This window comes from Mobula birostris, chromosome 11, assembly GCF_030028105.1.
Source record: "Mobula birostris isolate sMobBir1 chromosome 11, sMobBir1.hap1, whole genome shotgun sequence".
Lineage (NCBI taxonomy): Eukaryota > Metazoa > Chordata > Chondrichthyes > Myliobatiformes > Myliobatidae > Mobula > Mobula birostris.
Window position 1 is genome coordinate 57,863,952 of NC_092380.1, and position 15,653 is coordinate 57,879,604.

The 15,653-nt window shown below is 40.5% G+C and overlaps 1 protein-coding gene across 1 annotated transcript; it reads right to left on the bottom strand.

The window, feature by feature from the left end:
* Positions 1-2,554: 2,554 nt before the first annotated feature.
* Positions 2,555-10,928, bottom strand: LOC140205101 (insulin-like growth factor 2). Its single transcript, XM_072272281.1, has 4 exons — positions 10,782-10,928; positions 8,654-8,807; positions 6,290-6,459; positions 2,555-4,547 (listed from the first exon to the last, which is right to left on the bottom strand). The coding sequence occupies exons 1-4, from the start codon at positions 10,848-10,850 to the stop codon at positions 4,308-4,310; spliced, it is 633 nt and encodes a 210-aa protein (XP_072128382.1). The 5' UTR covers positions 10,851-10,928; the 3' UTR covers positions 2,555-4,307.
* Between the last annotated feature and the right edge of the window lie 4,725 nt (positions 10,929-15,653).

Below are 15,653 nucleotides of genomic sequence, written 5' to 3' on the forward strand. Positions count from 1 at the left end.
AGAAACATGCTCTTCAGCCAACCAAGTCCTAGTCAACCAACAAAACACCATTTACACTAATCATAACATTAGCCAGAACAGAAATGGGCCCCTTTACACTAATACCCATTCACATTGATCCCATTCCCACTTTTTCTATCTTTGGCCTTTCTAGCCCTTATTAGGAGGAGAACTGAACACCCTCCCAAAAACACGTGTGGGCTAGTAAGTTAATTGATCATTGTGAATTAACTGATTTTACAGTTCAGAACCTCATTTTATCAAGCCATGAACTTCTGATCATAAGATATAGGAGCAGAATAAGGCCTCTAGGCCCATCAAGTCTGCTCTGCCATTCCATCATGGCTGATATGTTATCCCTCTCAATCCTATTCTCCTGTCTTGCCCCTGTAATCTTTGATGCCCTGACTGACCAAAAATCTATCAGCCTCTGGTTTAAATATACTCAATGACGGCCTCTGCAGCCATCTGTAGCAGTGAATTCCACAAATTCACTGAACACTTGCTAAAGAAATTCCTTCCCATTTCAGTTCAACATGGATATCCCTCTATTCTGAGGCTGTGTCCTCTGGTCCTAAACTCACCCACTATAGGCAACATCCTCTTTACATCGACTCCATCTAGGCATTTCAATATTCAATTGATTTCAATGAAATCGCCCCTCCCCATTCTTCACATTTCCAGCGAGTACAGGCCCAGAGCCATAAAATGCTCCTCATACATTAACCCTTGCAGTGTCATAATCATTCTAAAGAACCTTCCTACAGATGCTCTCCAAAAGCCTCTGCATCACATCTTTGCTATTGATCATACCCATAGCACCACACACGAGATTCAACAATTACTTTCACTTCCATTTTCTCTAAGCAAGATGTTATATTGGGCTGTGATAAACAAGTAAGTGCAGAGATGCACACTAAGGTCTTATAATTGGTCTTGCCACCATTTTATTACATCTAAGTTGAACAATGGGTATAAAATTCTACTGTGCTTCTCCTTGTGGTAATTTTCTTAACACATACAGTGTAGCTCAATTTAGTACTGCTCCTGCCTCTTTCCCTCCCAGGTCTGATGAAGCCTGAAATGTTGACTGCTCATTTCCCTCCATAGATGCTGCCTGACCTGCTGAGTTACTCCAGCATTTTGTGTGTTGCTCGAGATTTCTAGCAGATTCTCTTCTGCTTCTTTTCAGCACTGTTGTTTTTACCAAAAATGGTTGTGGAACTAGAGCATACAAGATATATTGTAATATCAAGGTAATACTGTGCTGATGGAGGTGCTGACAAGAATATAATGATAAAGTGAGACACTCTGCTGTATACATGATGTCATGGTAATACCTGGAAGCCCAGCAGAAAGGTTATCGCCCCCACCCACCATTGCCAAAACAGGTGACCTGCTAATTTTCTGTTTGAGAGAACTCGTTTCATACATATTGATTGCTGTGCTTTGCACATTGTAACAGTGACTACAAAATTTATTCATTGCCTGTAGAATGCTGAGAACACAAGAGGCCTTATACAAAATAGCAAGCCTCCTTAGAATTCCAAAAGGTTAACTTGGGTCAGATTTCCAACGCCTCACATTCTTCTCAGAATGATTTAATTTCCAATATTTATAAAAGAATTTGTTTGCTAAACCTTTACTTCCAGTTATAGTGCTGAATCCTGAAAGTTGTGAATTATGCACTGATAATTGCTCCTCAAGATCCATCACTAAATACCATCAAATAAAGAGATAGTCTTTTCTTCCTTAATTATGGTAGCACAGCCAAAATGTTCAGCTTCTTCCTAATGTCTTTTCCTTACTAAAGGCTCAAGGTTGCAAAGGACAAAAGGTCTTTTGCAGTTGACACACAACCCATCATGTTGACAGATTATTTTTGTTTAGCCTTTGCTGAATGTGGATTAAATCTTCATACCAACGGGAAGAACCCAACCAGCGAGTAAGACTTTTCAGTTGTATCTGAGCAGCTATAAGTGCATGGAGGCGGCAATATACGTATTACATTCAATACTTCCATAAGCATGATTGTCCATATTTTCAACAGAGCAAAAACATCCAGATTTGAAAACAAAAGTTATTGTCACAAGGCAGTTCATGTTCCCAAAACAACTTTTGATACATCTCATGCCACTGACCATCTGCTGACAAAGTTAGCCTCTGAAACCGTGGCATAGACTGCCACCAGGAACAAAAACACTTATTTTTGTATTATGAATGTTGTCAGCTGACACTTTTCAAATAGCTGTTTACTACTTTTAGGTTTCGAAAACCTGCAATTTTATGATTACTGGCCGCCCGCCCTATGCAATGTGTAGAGGATACCCTTGTCTCTTATGCTGGGGTTACATTCTCAGAAACAATACTAATGGGCAGTTAGAGGCAGAACTGCTGATAGAAGATCCCAAAGGCACGATCAACTCAATCTCAGTTTAAACCAGCATTGGAAGCACACTCTGCAGCACCTGAAATCAGACATTTTCCTGTCCAAGCAACATTCTGTTGAAATTGTTTGTGCAACAGCATAAATTAGAAGCCATAAGTGACAACATTGTAAATGTATTGTAATAAATTGTTTTTATTGATATTAACAAGAAAAGTACAATGATTGTGAATCTCATCTTTCTCTAGTGTCTAGTGTTGGTTGAGTGCACATGTTAAATACAAGACATTATATTAGTTAACAAGAGTACACCTTAACTGTATTTACTAAAACATTTAAAAAAGTAAAAAGCTTTAACTAATGCGACTGCAGGTGTTTCCCTTCATACTGGCTGATGCAAACATTTGACAAAAGAACTAGGTTTTTTTTGATTACTATGTAAATGATGAAACATTTTGAGCTCTTTAAAAAAAACTGAAGCTTTCCATTTTTTGACAAAGCCATGGTGAACAGAGCTAGGAGTAACTTAAACCAGAAGTGATTGACAAAACTGATAAGAAACAAAAGCTGATAACACAATGCAGGATGAAGAACAAGACTGAGCTGTAACCAGGTAATTGCACTTGATCAGACCATGGCCAACAACAGTGAGCATGGATATACGTAGCTTTCACAAAGAACAAAGGACCTGAGGTCATTTGGCTGAATCAAGGCACCTCACAGAGGCTTCCAATACCAAATAACTCCCAAGAGTGTGCGTGGGTGAGAGAAAGGGTGAGAGGAGACTTTCTTTACATTTTTTTGGTACAAAGCATCTACGAAAGCTTTACTAGTACAAAATTAGACAAAATAGTTTATGTCTTTGCAGTTGCTCATCAGTGCTAAGTACATTATTTGGACCAATTTTTTATATACATTTTACATAAAATAAATAATGCCTTTACGCAGTGCCTTTTTATTTGATAGCTTGGCGGCTCAACACTGCAAGATATAGCTCAGACTAATTCCAAAAAGAGACTGCTTCTGGTCACTAACGTTGAGTTCACATAGGTTTTCAAAGCAAAGCAAGTAACTAAGAATAAGAAATAAAGTTGCAAAATATAGAAAAAAATAATTACAACACTGCTGTTTCCCTTTGATTTTGTCTTATTTAAAATGTCTTTTGTCTTCTCCTTGCTTATCTTGCACCGCCAAAACCAAGCTAAATATTTTTATTTAAAAATAACACATTTCCTAAAACGGAAAGTTCATTTCAAGTTCTATTTGATGTTCGTGCATTTATCAAATCTCAATTCTTCGAGTCAGCTCTTTTGCTTCTTTTAAAGAAAGTTAGCACCGTAACACAAGTGTGTATGACCACACTTATCATTCAAAGAAATAGTGCCAAAGAAACACAATTTTAAAAAAGAGACGCAATCTGCGGCAATGTGAGACTGCACACACACACACAAACACACCACTGTCTTGTCCCTTACAGGACCTCCTAATCTCATTTTAGTTAAAAAAGGTGCACGATCTGGATGACACTAAGTATTCCACAAAGTGTTGATGTCCCTTCTTGTATAGGTGCAGAACAATCGAGGCTACATTATCTAGACTGCATTGCATGACATTTGAATGGAAAACAAACTGTACTCTGCGGTGTGACCCCCTTGGCCCAAACAATTGACGCTGCAACCTCTTTTGCCAGCCAGGTATCACTTCTACTGGGCTGCAATGGTATCCTTGCGCTTCTTTGTTGGCTGTGGGAAAGGGGTGAATGGGAAGTGTATGTAACGGCCTGGAGGGAAGGTCGAGTGGGGGAACGAAAGAGGGTGGTGAAGGGGGAACAATAACCCAGTTGGAATGCCACAGAAATGACGTCATGTACAAAGCTATAATCCCTGTCTTTTACCACAAGAAATGTGCAAAATATTCTTCATCATTCCTGACTGAAGTATTTCTTTGATGATGCTCGGACTTCAAGAGGTTGTCTGACAGGGAGAGTCAGAAGTGGCTTGAGCATTTTGACATACTGTAAGCTCTGGACTTCGTCAACCTGCCTCCTGAGCCTCAGGGCCCTGAAACTTGGAGGAATGCCTCTTCGAAGACGCTGGGCAGATCTTTTCTGCCAGAAGTCATATTTTGAATACTTGGCAACCAAAGGCTTCTTAAAGTTTTCCTGTAATTTAAATGAAAATAACATTAGCAGCCATGCCAAACGCATGCTATAACAACATCAAAGACTCTGATGTTCCAAGCCTCAGAACTGATAAGGAAACTATCATGTCCCATTGTTCTCTGGCTCAGCACTGCCAGTTCTCAAACAAACAGCAAGAAAAATCTACAGCTTGGACTACTGTCAACTAGTAAACAAGCCTTTTAATAAGATTTTGGAAGGTTTTTTTGTTCTCTCTTTCTGAATGCTGCAGTATTTTTCACGTCTGCCTTCCTGGGAGAAGCAACAACAGGTCATTAAAGATTGAGAGTTTCAGTGTGAGCATCGAGTTGCATGAAGCATGGTGTGGATACAGGTCAAAGTTCAGGCAATGATGTGGTAACGCCAATTAGATAGGCAAACTCATAAATAGTATGACGCCAAGCTGCCAGCAGAGCCTCAGAACTTTGTCCTTAAGGAAAAAAAATAGCCCATCTGTCATTTCTGCATTTGTAATGGAAAGAAGGACTATCAAGTAGGAAAGATCGCTAGGGAAGGAAGCAGATTTTAAATAATTGAAACAAGGTGGGTCTATTGTGTGAAATGATTTTTTTTTAATTAATTGCTATACAGTTGCCTGGTAGGACAGAGTGTGGATCAAAACCTAAGCCTGCTACTGAAAATAGACTGCCCTTTCAGGCTTTGCACTGAGATACCTCTCTGGGGAGCACCAGCTGAAAAGCTCTCTTTCAATAAAGTTATTTTAAATGAAACAACCTCTCAGATGGTCTTAATTTTGCACCGGCATCAAAAGATAAAAGGCTTAAAATAGAAGCTCTGATGTTGAAAGTAGAGAAGTAATACCTTACATCACAGGGAAAAACCAATTCACTGCTTCCTGTGATACAAAAACACTCCAAACTGCAATGCCAGCAACTGGAATTAATTGTGTTTTGATCATTTGATGACATCTTTAGGCACGCAATGGAAGCAGGCTCCCAATGACTTACACTGGCTAAATCAATCACAATTACAAAAGCTTTTGATAGATTGTGAGGAAAAACAATGCCAGCAGCAGAAGGGTTGACTTGTACATCTCACATATTTACAATAACACGGTAAAAGAACCAGAGGGAAACTAAGGTTTTCTTAAAAATAAGAGCAGCTTCAGGTTGAAAGGATCTGAAGAGCACCGACTTATAAAGGAGGTGAAAGTAAAATCAAAAGCAACCTAGAAAATGGCAATATTGATATGTGTGAAAAAGAATAACATGCCAGAGTTGGGGGAAGTGAAGAGCTTTCTTGTTTTCTCAATGAACTAGCAGTGTGGTCCAAATGCCCCCCTTCTGTGCAGTGTTATCTATGCAAATGCCATCAGTGTGATTATAGGTGCACTTCAAGTGCCTTAAACATAGCTGTTTTTATTGGGTTGTTTGCAGCTTTCCTGTCAGCCCATGTTACAACCACACAGATTTCAGATACTGAGAAAAATGAGGCAAGTGTAATGATTAAGCTAACAAAACTGCTTTGCACTATGGCACATTTAATTTTGTCTAATATACCTGACAATAATAGAATAGAATGGAAGATGGCAATAATTAACATGCCCTATCCTCCAAAGACCAATGTTGGGGCGGGAGGTGAAACAGTGACTGGAGCAGCTTTCACTTTATCTGTTTACCAGCTACTCCCCCAGAAACTCGTGGCTGGGTGGCCGGGTTCAAAAGTTCTTCAGAGATCACCTTACTGATGAACAGATCACACACCTTGTTTGCTGGTGGTAAAAGGTTGAAAGGCGTCCCAGAGAGATCGCGCTCTTTCTTGACCGGCTTTGCACAGTAGAGTTCTAGGAGGCCCAGGTCACAGCTACGGAAGCAACATTCTTCTACTATTCCTCGGTTCTGTCTGCGGCTGTTGGAGCGCCCAGTCGGTCTGCCTGAAAAAGATGGGACAGAGTTTACCTTTTGTTGTCTTTCCAAAGATTCCTGCTACCATTGTCTTAAAAGTGTATACAAAAGACAAACCAAATTTGGCAATCATTTAAAAAAAGTTATAGCTACTCGACCTTGCTAACACAGTAATAGAAAAAGCCATGCAATGTGGTCCAATGACCTGTTTGCTATTAGCCACAGAATCTGAGCAAAAGATAATTATGGCCAAGGTAACGGGCAATCACCTTTTATGTCAAGAGTTTGCTCATGCTAACTTATTTGGATTGCTCAGGGACCGCAGACAGTAATTATCCTTTGGGAATCTCCCTGATGGCTACATTCCTGCTTCTCAGGTTGATGTAGATAGCATCAGTTTCTGTAGTGGATGCACACAGAAAAACACTTAAGCTACATTGTTACGAAAGAGCTGCATTTCCGTGCTAAGGCTGTATCTTTCTCTTTTAAAAAAACTGTCTTCACATTGTTATTTTCATCTTAAATGTGTGTCCCTTCACTTGTGAAGATTTCCAGATGATCAGCAAGATAAACAACAATACAGGCATGTTGACTCAAGACATAACTATGCCAACAAAGTCCTACAAAGTGGGGATTTTGTTAAAATCAGGCCAGACCACTGAGGCCAATTTGTTTGTACAGTGAGCTACTGAATACTAGATAGAATAATTGGGGAGAACAGCACAAACTGTCACATGCAAAAAAAACACAAGAAGCAATTATAGTATAGTTTCCGAAGCTGAGATGACTAAAAACATCTTTAAATGAAAGGTGGAATGCGTCAGCGGTATTAATCGGAAGAACGTGGAAATAAACAAGCACTTCATTGTGACTATCAGCAGTGATTTAGTTTTGTGTCCTTGTCAAACTGGAGAGAGGGGAACATGTGAGAAATGTGCTTAGTTAATGTAAGTGCAAGCTTGGAAATGAAACTCTTCACAGTTTATGACAGCCAGCACCTGCCTTTAATTTCTTTTTTCTTATTATAATGAGCTCCATGAACATTACACACTTTGCAAATTGGCAAGGAGTTCTCAACATATTTTCATGATCGTTTGATGATCAAGATGCTTTATGGAAATGACAAATTGTGTTTAAAATTCCTCGATAAAGCTGTAAATCTAACACTGTTATTCACATTCAAGGAGCTAGGGGATTGTTACACAAAAATCAAATTCAAATTCTAGTGGCAATTATGATCAGCATGAGAAAGTGGTTAGTAAATGATGTGGTACAAATACTTGCAGTTTTTTTTTAAAATGCTGTTTCCTAACCTGCTGTGTCCCACTAGGGGTATTTTGTCTACTGGCATAACAATATTATTTTTCATAATATTAGCGTTCACAAACATGACACCATTAGAAGGAATGCTGGAACTCAAATGTTATTTGAAAAGTTCAGATTCACAGCTTCTCTGGGCCAAGTGCTCTAGTCTTAAAGAAATGCTTTTCCTTTCATTGTTACTTACATGGAAACAGAGCTGATAAAACATTCAGAAACCCTCACTTCACTGGCAATCCACTGTGTAAGTGCAAATAACACCCACAATTCTGTATCTGCTTTAGTGGACAGAATATGAAATCCAGGCTAGGTTTTATGCAGAGGCCTTCAATCCCTTGACTTTTCCCAGCCTTCCACAAGATCATCTCACACCTGTAATTAGTACCCACTTATCCACTTGTGATCCATATCCTTATTTTCACAAAAAAAATCACAAACTTTTCAATGGAAATTCCTGATCATAAATCCCAAAGTAAAAGTTTTCCACTTCCAATTATTTCAAAATGGTCCTGAATACTGTACTATTTAATTTGCAGAATTTTAACCAGTGGTAGCTGGGAAATGAAGTCATTAATCTCTAAGAAGTCATTATAAAATGATAGTGCCATGTGGTCACAAAGCAGGATGGCAATAGATTCAAGAAGAACACTTACTGCTTGGAAGAAAACACACTGAAACAAACTGATAAGACTGACAGGTCCCATAATCTACAAAGAAAATAACTGAAGGCACAGACACTGTAATGAAGATTTAACTGAGCGAACACCTCCCTCAACAGGGAGTAAGTAATCATCAAAGAGCAGGATAATTGTAACTGCGGGAGGGAGTGGAAGGAAAGAAAATCAGACACACACACACACACCCTTAGCTTCTGGATTTTAGGTATACAGTTAGTTAACTTACTGAAATAAAATCCTCTGTCACCGCAGACAAACTGTAGTGTGTCCACCAGTTCACCACCACATAGTGTTTCCGCTGCAGACACTCCTTCTATGATGTACATTATGAACGCAATGGAAATGAACAGTAGGTGCTTGGTTGGGGACATCTTTCTACCCTGGAAAGGGAGGGGGGGAGAAAAAAGTTTTAGCCAGTTGAAGATGCAGATTCCCAATTATCTTGAAGAACTTCTGCTGTAGCTTTCCCAAACTCTCACCACGTGCTATTTTGTTTTGACAAGACCACAGCATGTTTACTGATAGCACTGGGAGAGTAAACGTTGCATGCTAGTAAGAGCAAACTCCCATTGGCTCCATAAAGAACTCAAGAAAGGAGCATGATTTGTAAGATGGTTTTGATTAGCTCTGATCCAAATAAGTAATATCATTACTCTGAGTCAGAGCTGAGATATTATCCTTGTAACACGAGCAGAATGGGAAATATGCATTCCAGTCAATGTTAGCGTGTTGTCTAAAACCTTTGATAACATCAGTTTGGTCTACTACTTCAAAAGCAAAACAACAGAATGAAAACTAATTGCAACAGACTACTGTTCGCAACATCATCTATTGTTAGAGGTTAATGATGCTATATGGTGAATTCCTTTTTTAAAGCCACCCATCAGCGCTGACTTGCTGTCAATTCTTTTCCACAGCGATTAACTAACATTTTAAAGTTAGTAGGCATTGGTTACAAGCACAAATCGCAATCTGGGGCACTGTCCACGGTACCCAGACCATGGTATTGAACAATGCAGTCACCTGACCGGGTAATTTGCTATATTAGAAAACTCTATTAAAATTGTGTGTGAAGTGTAGGAGACAGGAGGATGTGAGAGATTCGAGTACAGTCAGAAGTCTTGTACCGAATCAATAATTTGCAATTTTTGGAGATTCTTGTTAAAAATTTGCTACAATTCAATGTTTAGCTGAGGAATTGCGTTATAATAAAGACATGGGAATTACAATTTCATAAACTGGACGGAAGTTTAACTGAGGATGATTACAATAAATCGATCATTAAAATTAACTCTGATCGAAGGAAGTAAAATAAAAGCCGAAAAAGTAAAGCCAAAGTCCGAATCCAGGTGAAACTACAATACCTACTTTATAGACATACATTATTTTACATTTTAAAATATACTACAATGTTATGTTCTGTTGTAAGTTTTCACTAATTATCAAAGCCGATTGAAAGGCGTATAACGGAAGCCCTCCAAAATCGCAGAGGTACTTTTGGGGTAAAGATTTGTAGAGAAATTTCCACTAAAAACGTCACTGTGTTCATGAAACTGGAAGAGGGAGAACTGCACTTACGACTTTCCCTTTTTAACTTCGTTAAGATCGATTTTCTTGGCAATAAAAGCAGAAGAGCCTACTTTAAAATGTTACAATTCTTCAGAAATAACGTTTTTAAATGGCAATTGACTCAAAACTAAACTAGATTTTTATCTTGCTTGTGATGGCTATGGATTGTAAGGATGTAACAAGAATCCGAGATCAGTTTTCCCCGGGTGCAAGATCTTAAAAGTCAAATCGAGGAACGTAGCGGCACACAAGCAGGATACTAACGCTACCCAGTGGAACACGCTGGGAAACTCACCCCCAGTCCAAGCTGTGAACAGCAACCATAGTACAAAACAAGAAATAAGAGGCATCAAATTACTTCTGTTCTGTGCCGAGGCTTGTATTATTCTCAATGCACTTTACACATAGTCTTAAAACTACCGAAACACGTTTGAAAACTACTGCTAATGCTGATTGCAGAAAGAGGAACGCGAACAGTCCAAGAACCGGCAAAAAAACGGCTGTTGTATGCACAACTTTTCCAGCCGTGTTTTTTTCAACGTGTTAAAAAGTGAGTTTCTTTTTGCAAATGAAACACAACTGCACAAGACGATTTAAAACAGCAACATAAAATAACACATTTTTCCTTGCATCCCCCAGGCGAAGAAATGTTACCCAACAATGAAAGTAATCCTGCAATAGTTACAACTAAACAGGAAAAAAATGACAAAACAAAAACCAAACGATTCGAGTTTTTGTTCCGTGATGAGAGTTTAAAATGAGATTCCTGCCTAACCCATTGTTACCTTCACGGAGTTGTCGCTGCAGGCTGTGTCTGCACAGGTCGGGCAGAGCGCTGGGCATTTGGGATCCATTGTACGGCGTTGTGGAAACGGAGGGGCGCGCTAACCAGATGAAGTTCCTTTAAACGCTGCTCCAGAGTTCAGGAGACAGACAGAAAAGCGCTCCCGCGCTCCTTATATACCCGCAGCGTGATCCGCCCGCACGCACGGCCACGCTCCGAGGGGTCAACGCAGATCCAGTTCCAGAAGCACGAAAACTAGCAACTGTCTCCCCCCAGCAAGTCGAGGCGCTTAAACTTATAGCAAGATGGGCAACAATTTGCCTTTGTGCGAAATAAATGTTGATGTTTACAATTTATTCCTTTAAATGGACGTCGTCCATTCTCCTTCTGCCAGCCCCACGGTTGTAGTTGAAATGCATGCCTTTTTTTATTTTTAGTTTTGCGATTCCATTTAATTGTGCATTGTAATATTGTAGTTGTGTGATGTTAGGAGTAGCTAGCGCTCAATTTGACTTACTTTATTAATTTTTAAATGCATGTGCTCTCTCCCCGCCAAAAATATTATTTAAGGTGGGTTTAATTTGTTCATCACATCTGACACCCCTGACATTCCTCTTTATGTTGACAGCTTTTGATAAGGCGTCTAACATTCGCAATTGCACACTGGAAGGGAGGGGGCAGAATGAAAGCAGGTCAGGAGTTGCCATTGTGCTCTTAAATCTCTGCAGTTGATAGCATTTCCTGAATAACTAAAGCGGGGTATGGGGGAAGGAACGTTTGGAATTTGGACTGTTTTTTTGGAGAAGTACGTAACAGAGAGAAAAAAAGAAACAGGCACAATATTAGTTCCCTTCCCTCCTCATAAAATGGGCTGAGGGAGAGGTATGAGAATTAAATGAGGAGCATTTTGCAAAATGCCTTTAGACCTGACATCCTGGCAGGTATCAGGTCAATATGGAGAGGCAGTAAACATCATGAACATATTTAAGCTGGGCTGCCAGGTCATTGCTGAGAGTGGTACATAAAATTTGTCACCATTGTGCTCTTCCTCTTGGGATAGAGAAACCTTGTTTCGACCAGGCAGAAGGAGCTGTTGACTCCACACAGCCGGGCTTTCCCATGATCCTCTAGCATATCACCCTTTGGCCCATGTCACAGTCTCACTCTCTCAGCACTGATCATGCTTTCCTCTCCCCCGGCTCTTGTCTACCTTCTGACTGCTGACCATCGCTGGTCATGGCCTTTCTTCCTCCTTTCACCAACAGCCCAGTTACTTGTGGACCTGCCTGCTCACAATTCATTCCCCTGGAATCAGAGCTGTGACCCTCCGCTGCTTGGTCTATATATAGCCTGGGCTGCCAGAGAGGGAGCGGGAAAAATAAAATGATAAAAGGTGCTGCCGTTAATTCTGGCAGCATCTCAGCATCTCATTCTTGCTGGGTTCTGCCCCCTCCCTGCCTTCCTGTAAAGTGTGGAGCCATGGTGTCTGGTTTGCATTTTAGCAAGTTTTGGCCAACTCATTACACATCTAAGTGCTGGATTTAAAACTACATGGATGGCAACCTTAAACTGATTCACTTTTCACACAACTACACAATGGCCTTTACTTTAGATTCCCTTGTTGTTCAAATAATAAAGATTTGTTCTGGAGTTAATTCATAGTGGTGATGTTTTAACAAGGCTTTTCTTTTCAATTGAAACTTGCTTATAAAGAGAATAATGGCCAGGCTCTTGCTTTTACTATTTACCTGCAATGTTGAGGTCTAAGTGGTGATTGCGTGAGTGAATCCAGATTTGGTCTCACTGCACAGGGTTTTGAGAGGGGGAAGAGGAAAACACAGGCAGAATGTCCTGCACCTGACTGTTATCCACTGACTTCCCCGGAAATTTGTATCTGTGGATACTGGCCCAGCAATGCCTCCATTTTAAACTTCACATCTTTGTGTTCAAATCCTTCCTTTGCCCCATTATTGCTGACCATGCAACCAGCCATCTTGAGCAGAACCTCTGGAGGCCCCTTCTCAAATCTCTCTCATTTGACCTTTTTCCTGACTCTACATTACTATATTCCCCCTCTCCTCACCCCGTCTTCCTCTCAAACCCTCTTCAGAGAGCACCTCTGTGAACTGCAATGATTAGCATCCTCCTCCTCCTCCTCTCACTCCATTCTCTGCTTCATAATTCTAATCCGTGAAACGTTTTGAGAAACTTCATTAAATTAGAAACATCATCTAAGCAGCGTGCATTAAAACCAATCTTTACATTAACTTAAGACATTGATTTTCGATTGATTTAACTCTCTCCTCATTATAAAAAACAACATACTTGTTTCATTTCAAAAATTGCTGTAAAGAGAGCAATAAAAATTCCCATTAATATTGTGCCTATCACATCCCGAGGAAATCTCAAAGGACACTGTGGGCAATGATTTACTTTGAGCAGCTGCCGGTACAACGTAGGCAACTGTAGCATGCTTCTATAGGAGGCCATTCAACCCATTGAATTAATGACATCTCACGGAGCAAACCCATCCAGCCCCCGCCAACCCCCGCTAATCTTCCCTTTCACCTACTCTCCCCACATTTCCATCATTTCCACCTTCCGCCCACACTGGGGGGGAGGGTGCAATTTACAGTGGCCATTCAACCAGCATTTGTTTGGAAGTGCAGGGGGAGCTGGAGCATCCGACAGAAACTCAGGAGGTCACCAGGAAAATGTACAAATTCTGGGCAGGCAGCTCAGAAGGTCAGAATTGAACTCGAGTCACAGGAGCTGTGAGTCAGCAGCTCTTCACACTGTGTCATAGTGATGCCCAAAATGAGCCACTCAACAAACAGTTTTGAGTGACACTGGAGAAGGGAGAAATGTTGACCAGAACGGTGGAGGATGCCTGCAGAATATAAAAGGAAAGATTTTTATTCATATACTTGATTTCTGCTCTGAAGATGATTAGGCCTTCACAGGTAAAATGCTTAAAATCAGACTGACAAATCTTTTGTTTGATTCCTTGCTACTGGGAGATTCAGTAAATAATGAGACCCAAAGCTTTCCATGTTGAGAGGCACCATTGTGACTGCCAAAAATAATTCACGGGGGCAGTTTAGAAAGAAATAAGGCTCTGGATTCGGAGGAAGAGTTTGCAGTTCACACAGAGGCCTGGACTTTTCACCCAGTTTGCTTTTCTTAAAAGTGTGAGGACACCATGTGTTTGAGTTTCCGAGGAGGGTTCAAAATCCTGGAGTGTTCCAAAAATGGGGGCAGCAGCAGGCTACCAAAGACAACTCAGCCATTAGATCAGGCTACGACCTTCACTCTGTGCAAATTTTTGTGACTGAACATGCGTCACACAGCAATGTCTCATGGAAGGTAGGATCATCAGCAGCTATGGGAAAGTGACAGTGATATTGGGATCAGCCTCTGATGGACAGGTGGAGTGTGGTAGGTCAGGATTGAGGGAGATGGTGGGTGTGGGGAGTCAGGACTGAGTAGGTGCTGGGTTTCTGGTACCGTGTAGGCCCTGCCCACAGAAAGTTATGTACTATAGTTGACTTACTTGGCACGTAGCACTGCCCAGGAATAATCACGCTGCAGACAAGATGATCCAGATGGCAAGGTGGGCATTGAAAATGAAATGGATCATTCAAGTCAAGTAGAATTTGTAGAAGTAGAGTAATGCACCATTACGATGAGGGACAGCTTGCTTGCAGCATCAGAGGCAAATGAAATAGAAATTGCACCAGAAAACCAAAATGGTGCATAATGATTCGGATATGATCATTAGAGAGCTTAGGTCCTGGAAAAAAATGTCAGTTTCCACATGAAGCTAAAACAGTGTTATGCAAATAAATTTCACAGCTTTAGATCCTTTTTCAAATTTCACAGCTATTCTCTTTCTCCCGCTCCAGAGAGAGCGGATGAACCATCCTCTACTTCATGCTAAATGGAATGGAGCTAATCGGCAAAATTGTAAATCACCAGCACAAGAAAATCTGCAGATGCTGGAAGTCTGGATGAATAGTCTCGGCCTGAAACGTTGACTGCTTACTCTTTTCCATAGATGCTGCCTGGCCTGCTGAGTTCCTCTAGCACTTTGTGTGTATGCTTCTGCACCATCAATCGTTAAAGCCCTTTCCAGCTGAGTATTTACCCAAATGAGGACTTGTTCTCACCAAAATGAGGAGTTTCTGTTGCTGCTACAAGAATAGGCCAATTTTGGAGGACCATTTAAGTTCAGATACTACAAAGGCTGAGTGAGACAATGCACTTACAGAACTAGTGCCAACCCTTCCACATCAAACATGCTGCTGTTCCATCTCATATAATTACCATGGGGAGCCTGCATAGCTTCTTAAATGAAGAGAGGGACAGTGACAATGGAAACAGATCAACAACTTGTCTATTGGCTGGTTCATGCCTCACACAGCCTGAGATGGATGCCTTCAGCATTCTGCCTAGTGTAACGAGCTAGGAGACAACAGCAGAAATTGGAAGCATTAAAAAACAAACTGCTCTTAATGTTTAGCAGTCTTAAATTAATAAAATATACATATATAGTGCACTCGCAGTCTTTATCTATCCTTGTTTGTCAGACAATGGAATGCAGATAACCTTTTGCTTTTGTTTTAATGGAAGGGTGATAACCTCGTTAGAGTAATTTCCTTTCAAATAAGAAGCCTTTTGTCTGCTGCTGGACTTTGGGTTAAGTAGTTGCTCTGAAGAGGAATTAACAGCAGATCATTCCCCACTGGAAATTCGGTGATTGCTAAACAGAAATCCTTTGTTTAATTTAAGACATTTTAATGTTAGAAAAATACATAAAATCTCCCAGCCACTGGGTGGTTTCTAAGTATAAACAGCCTGAGTAGCTGTGTTC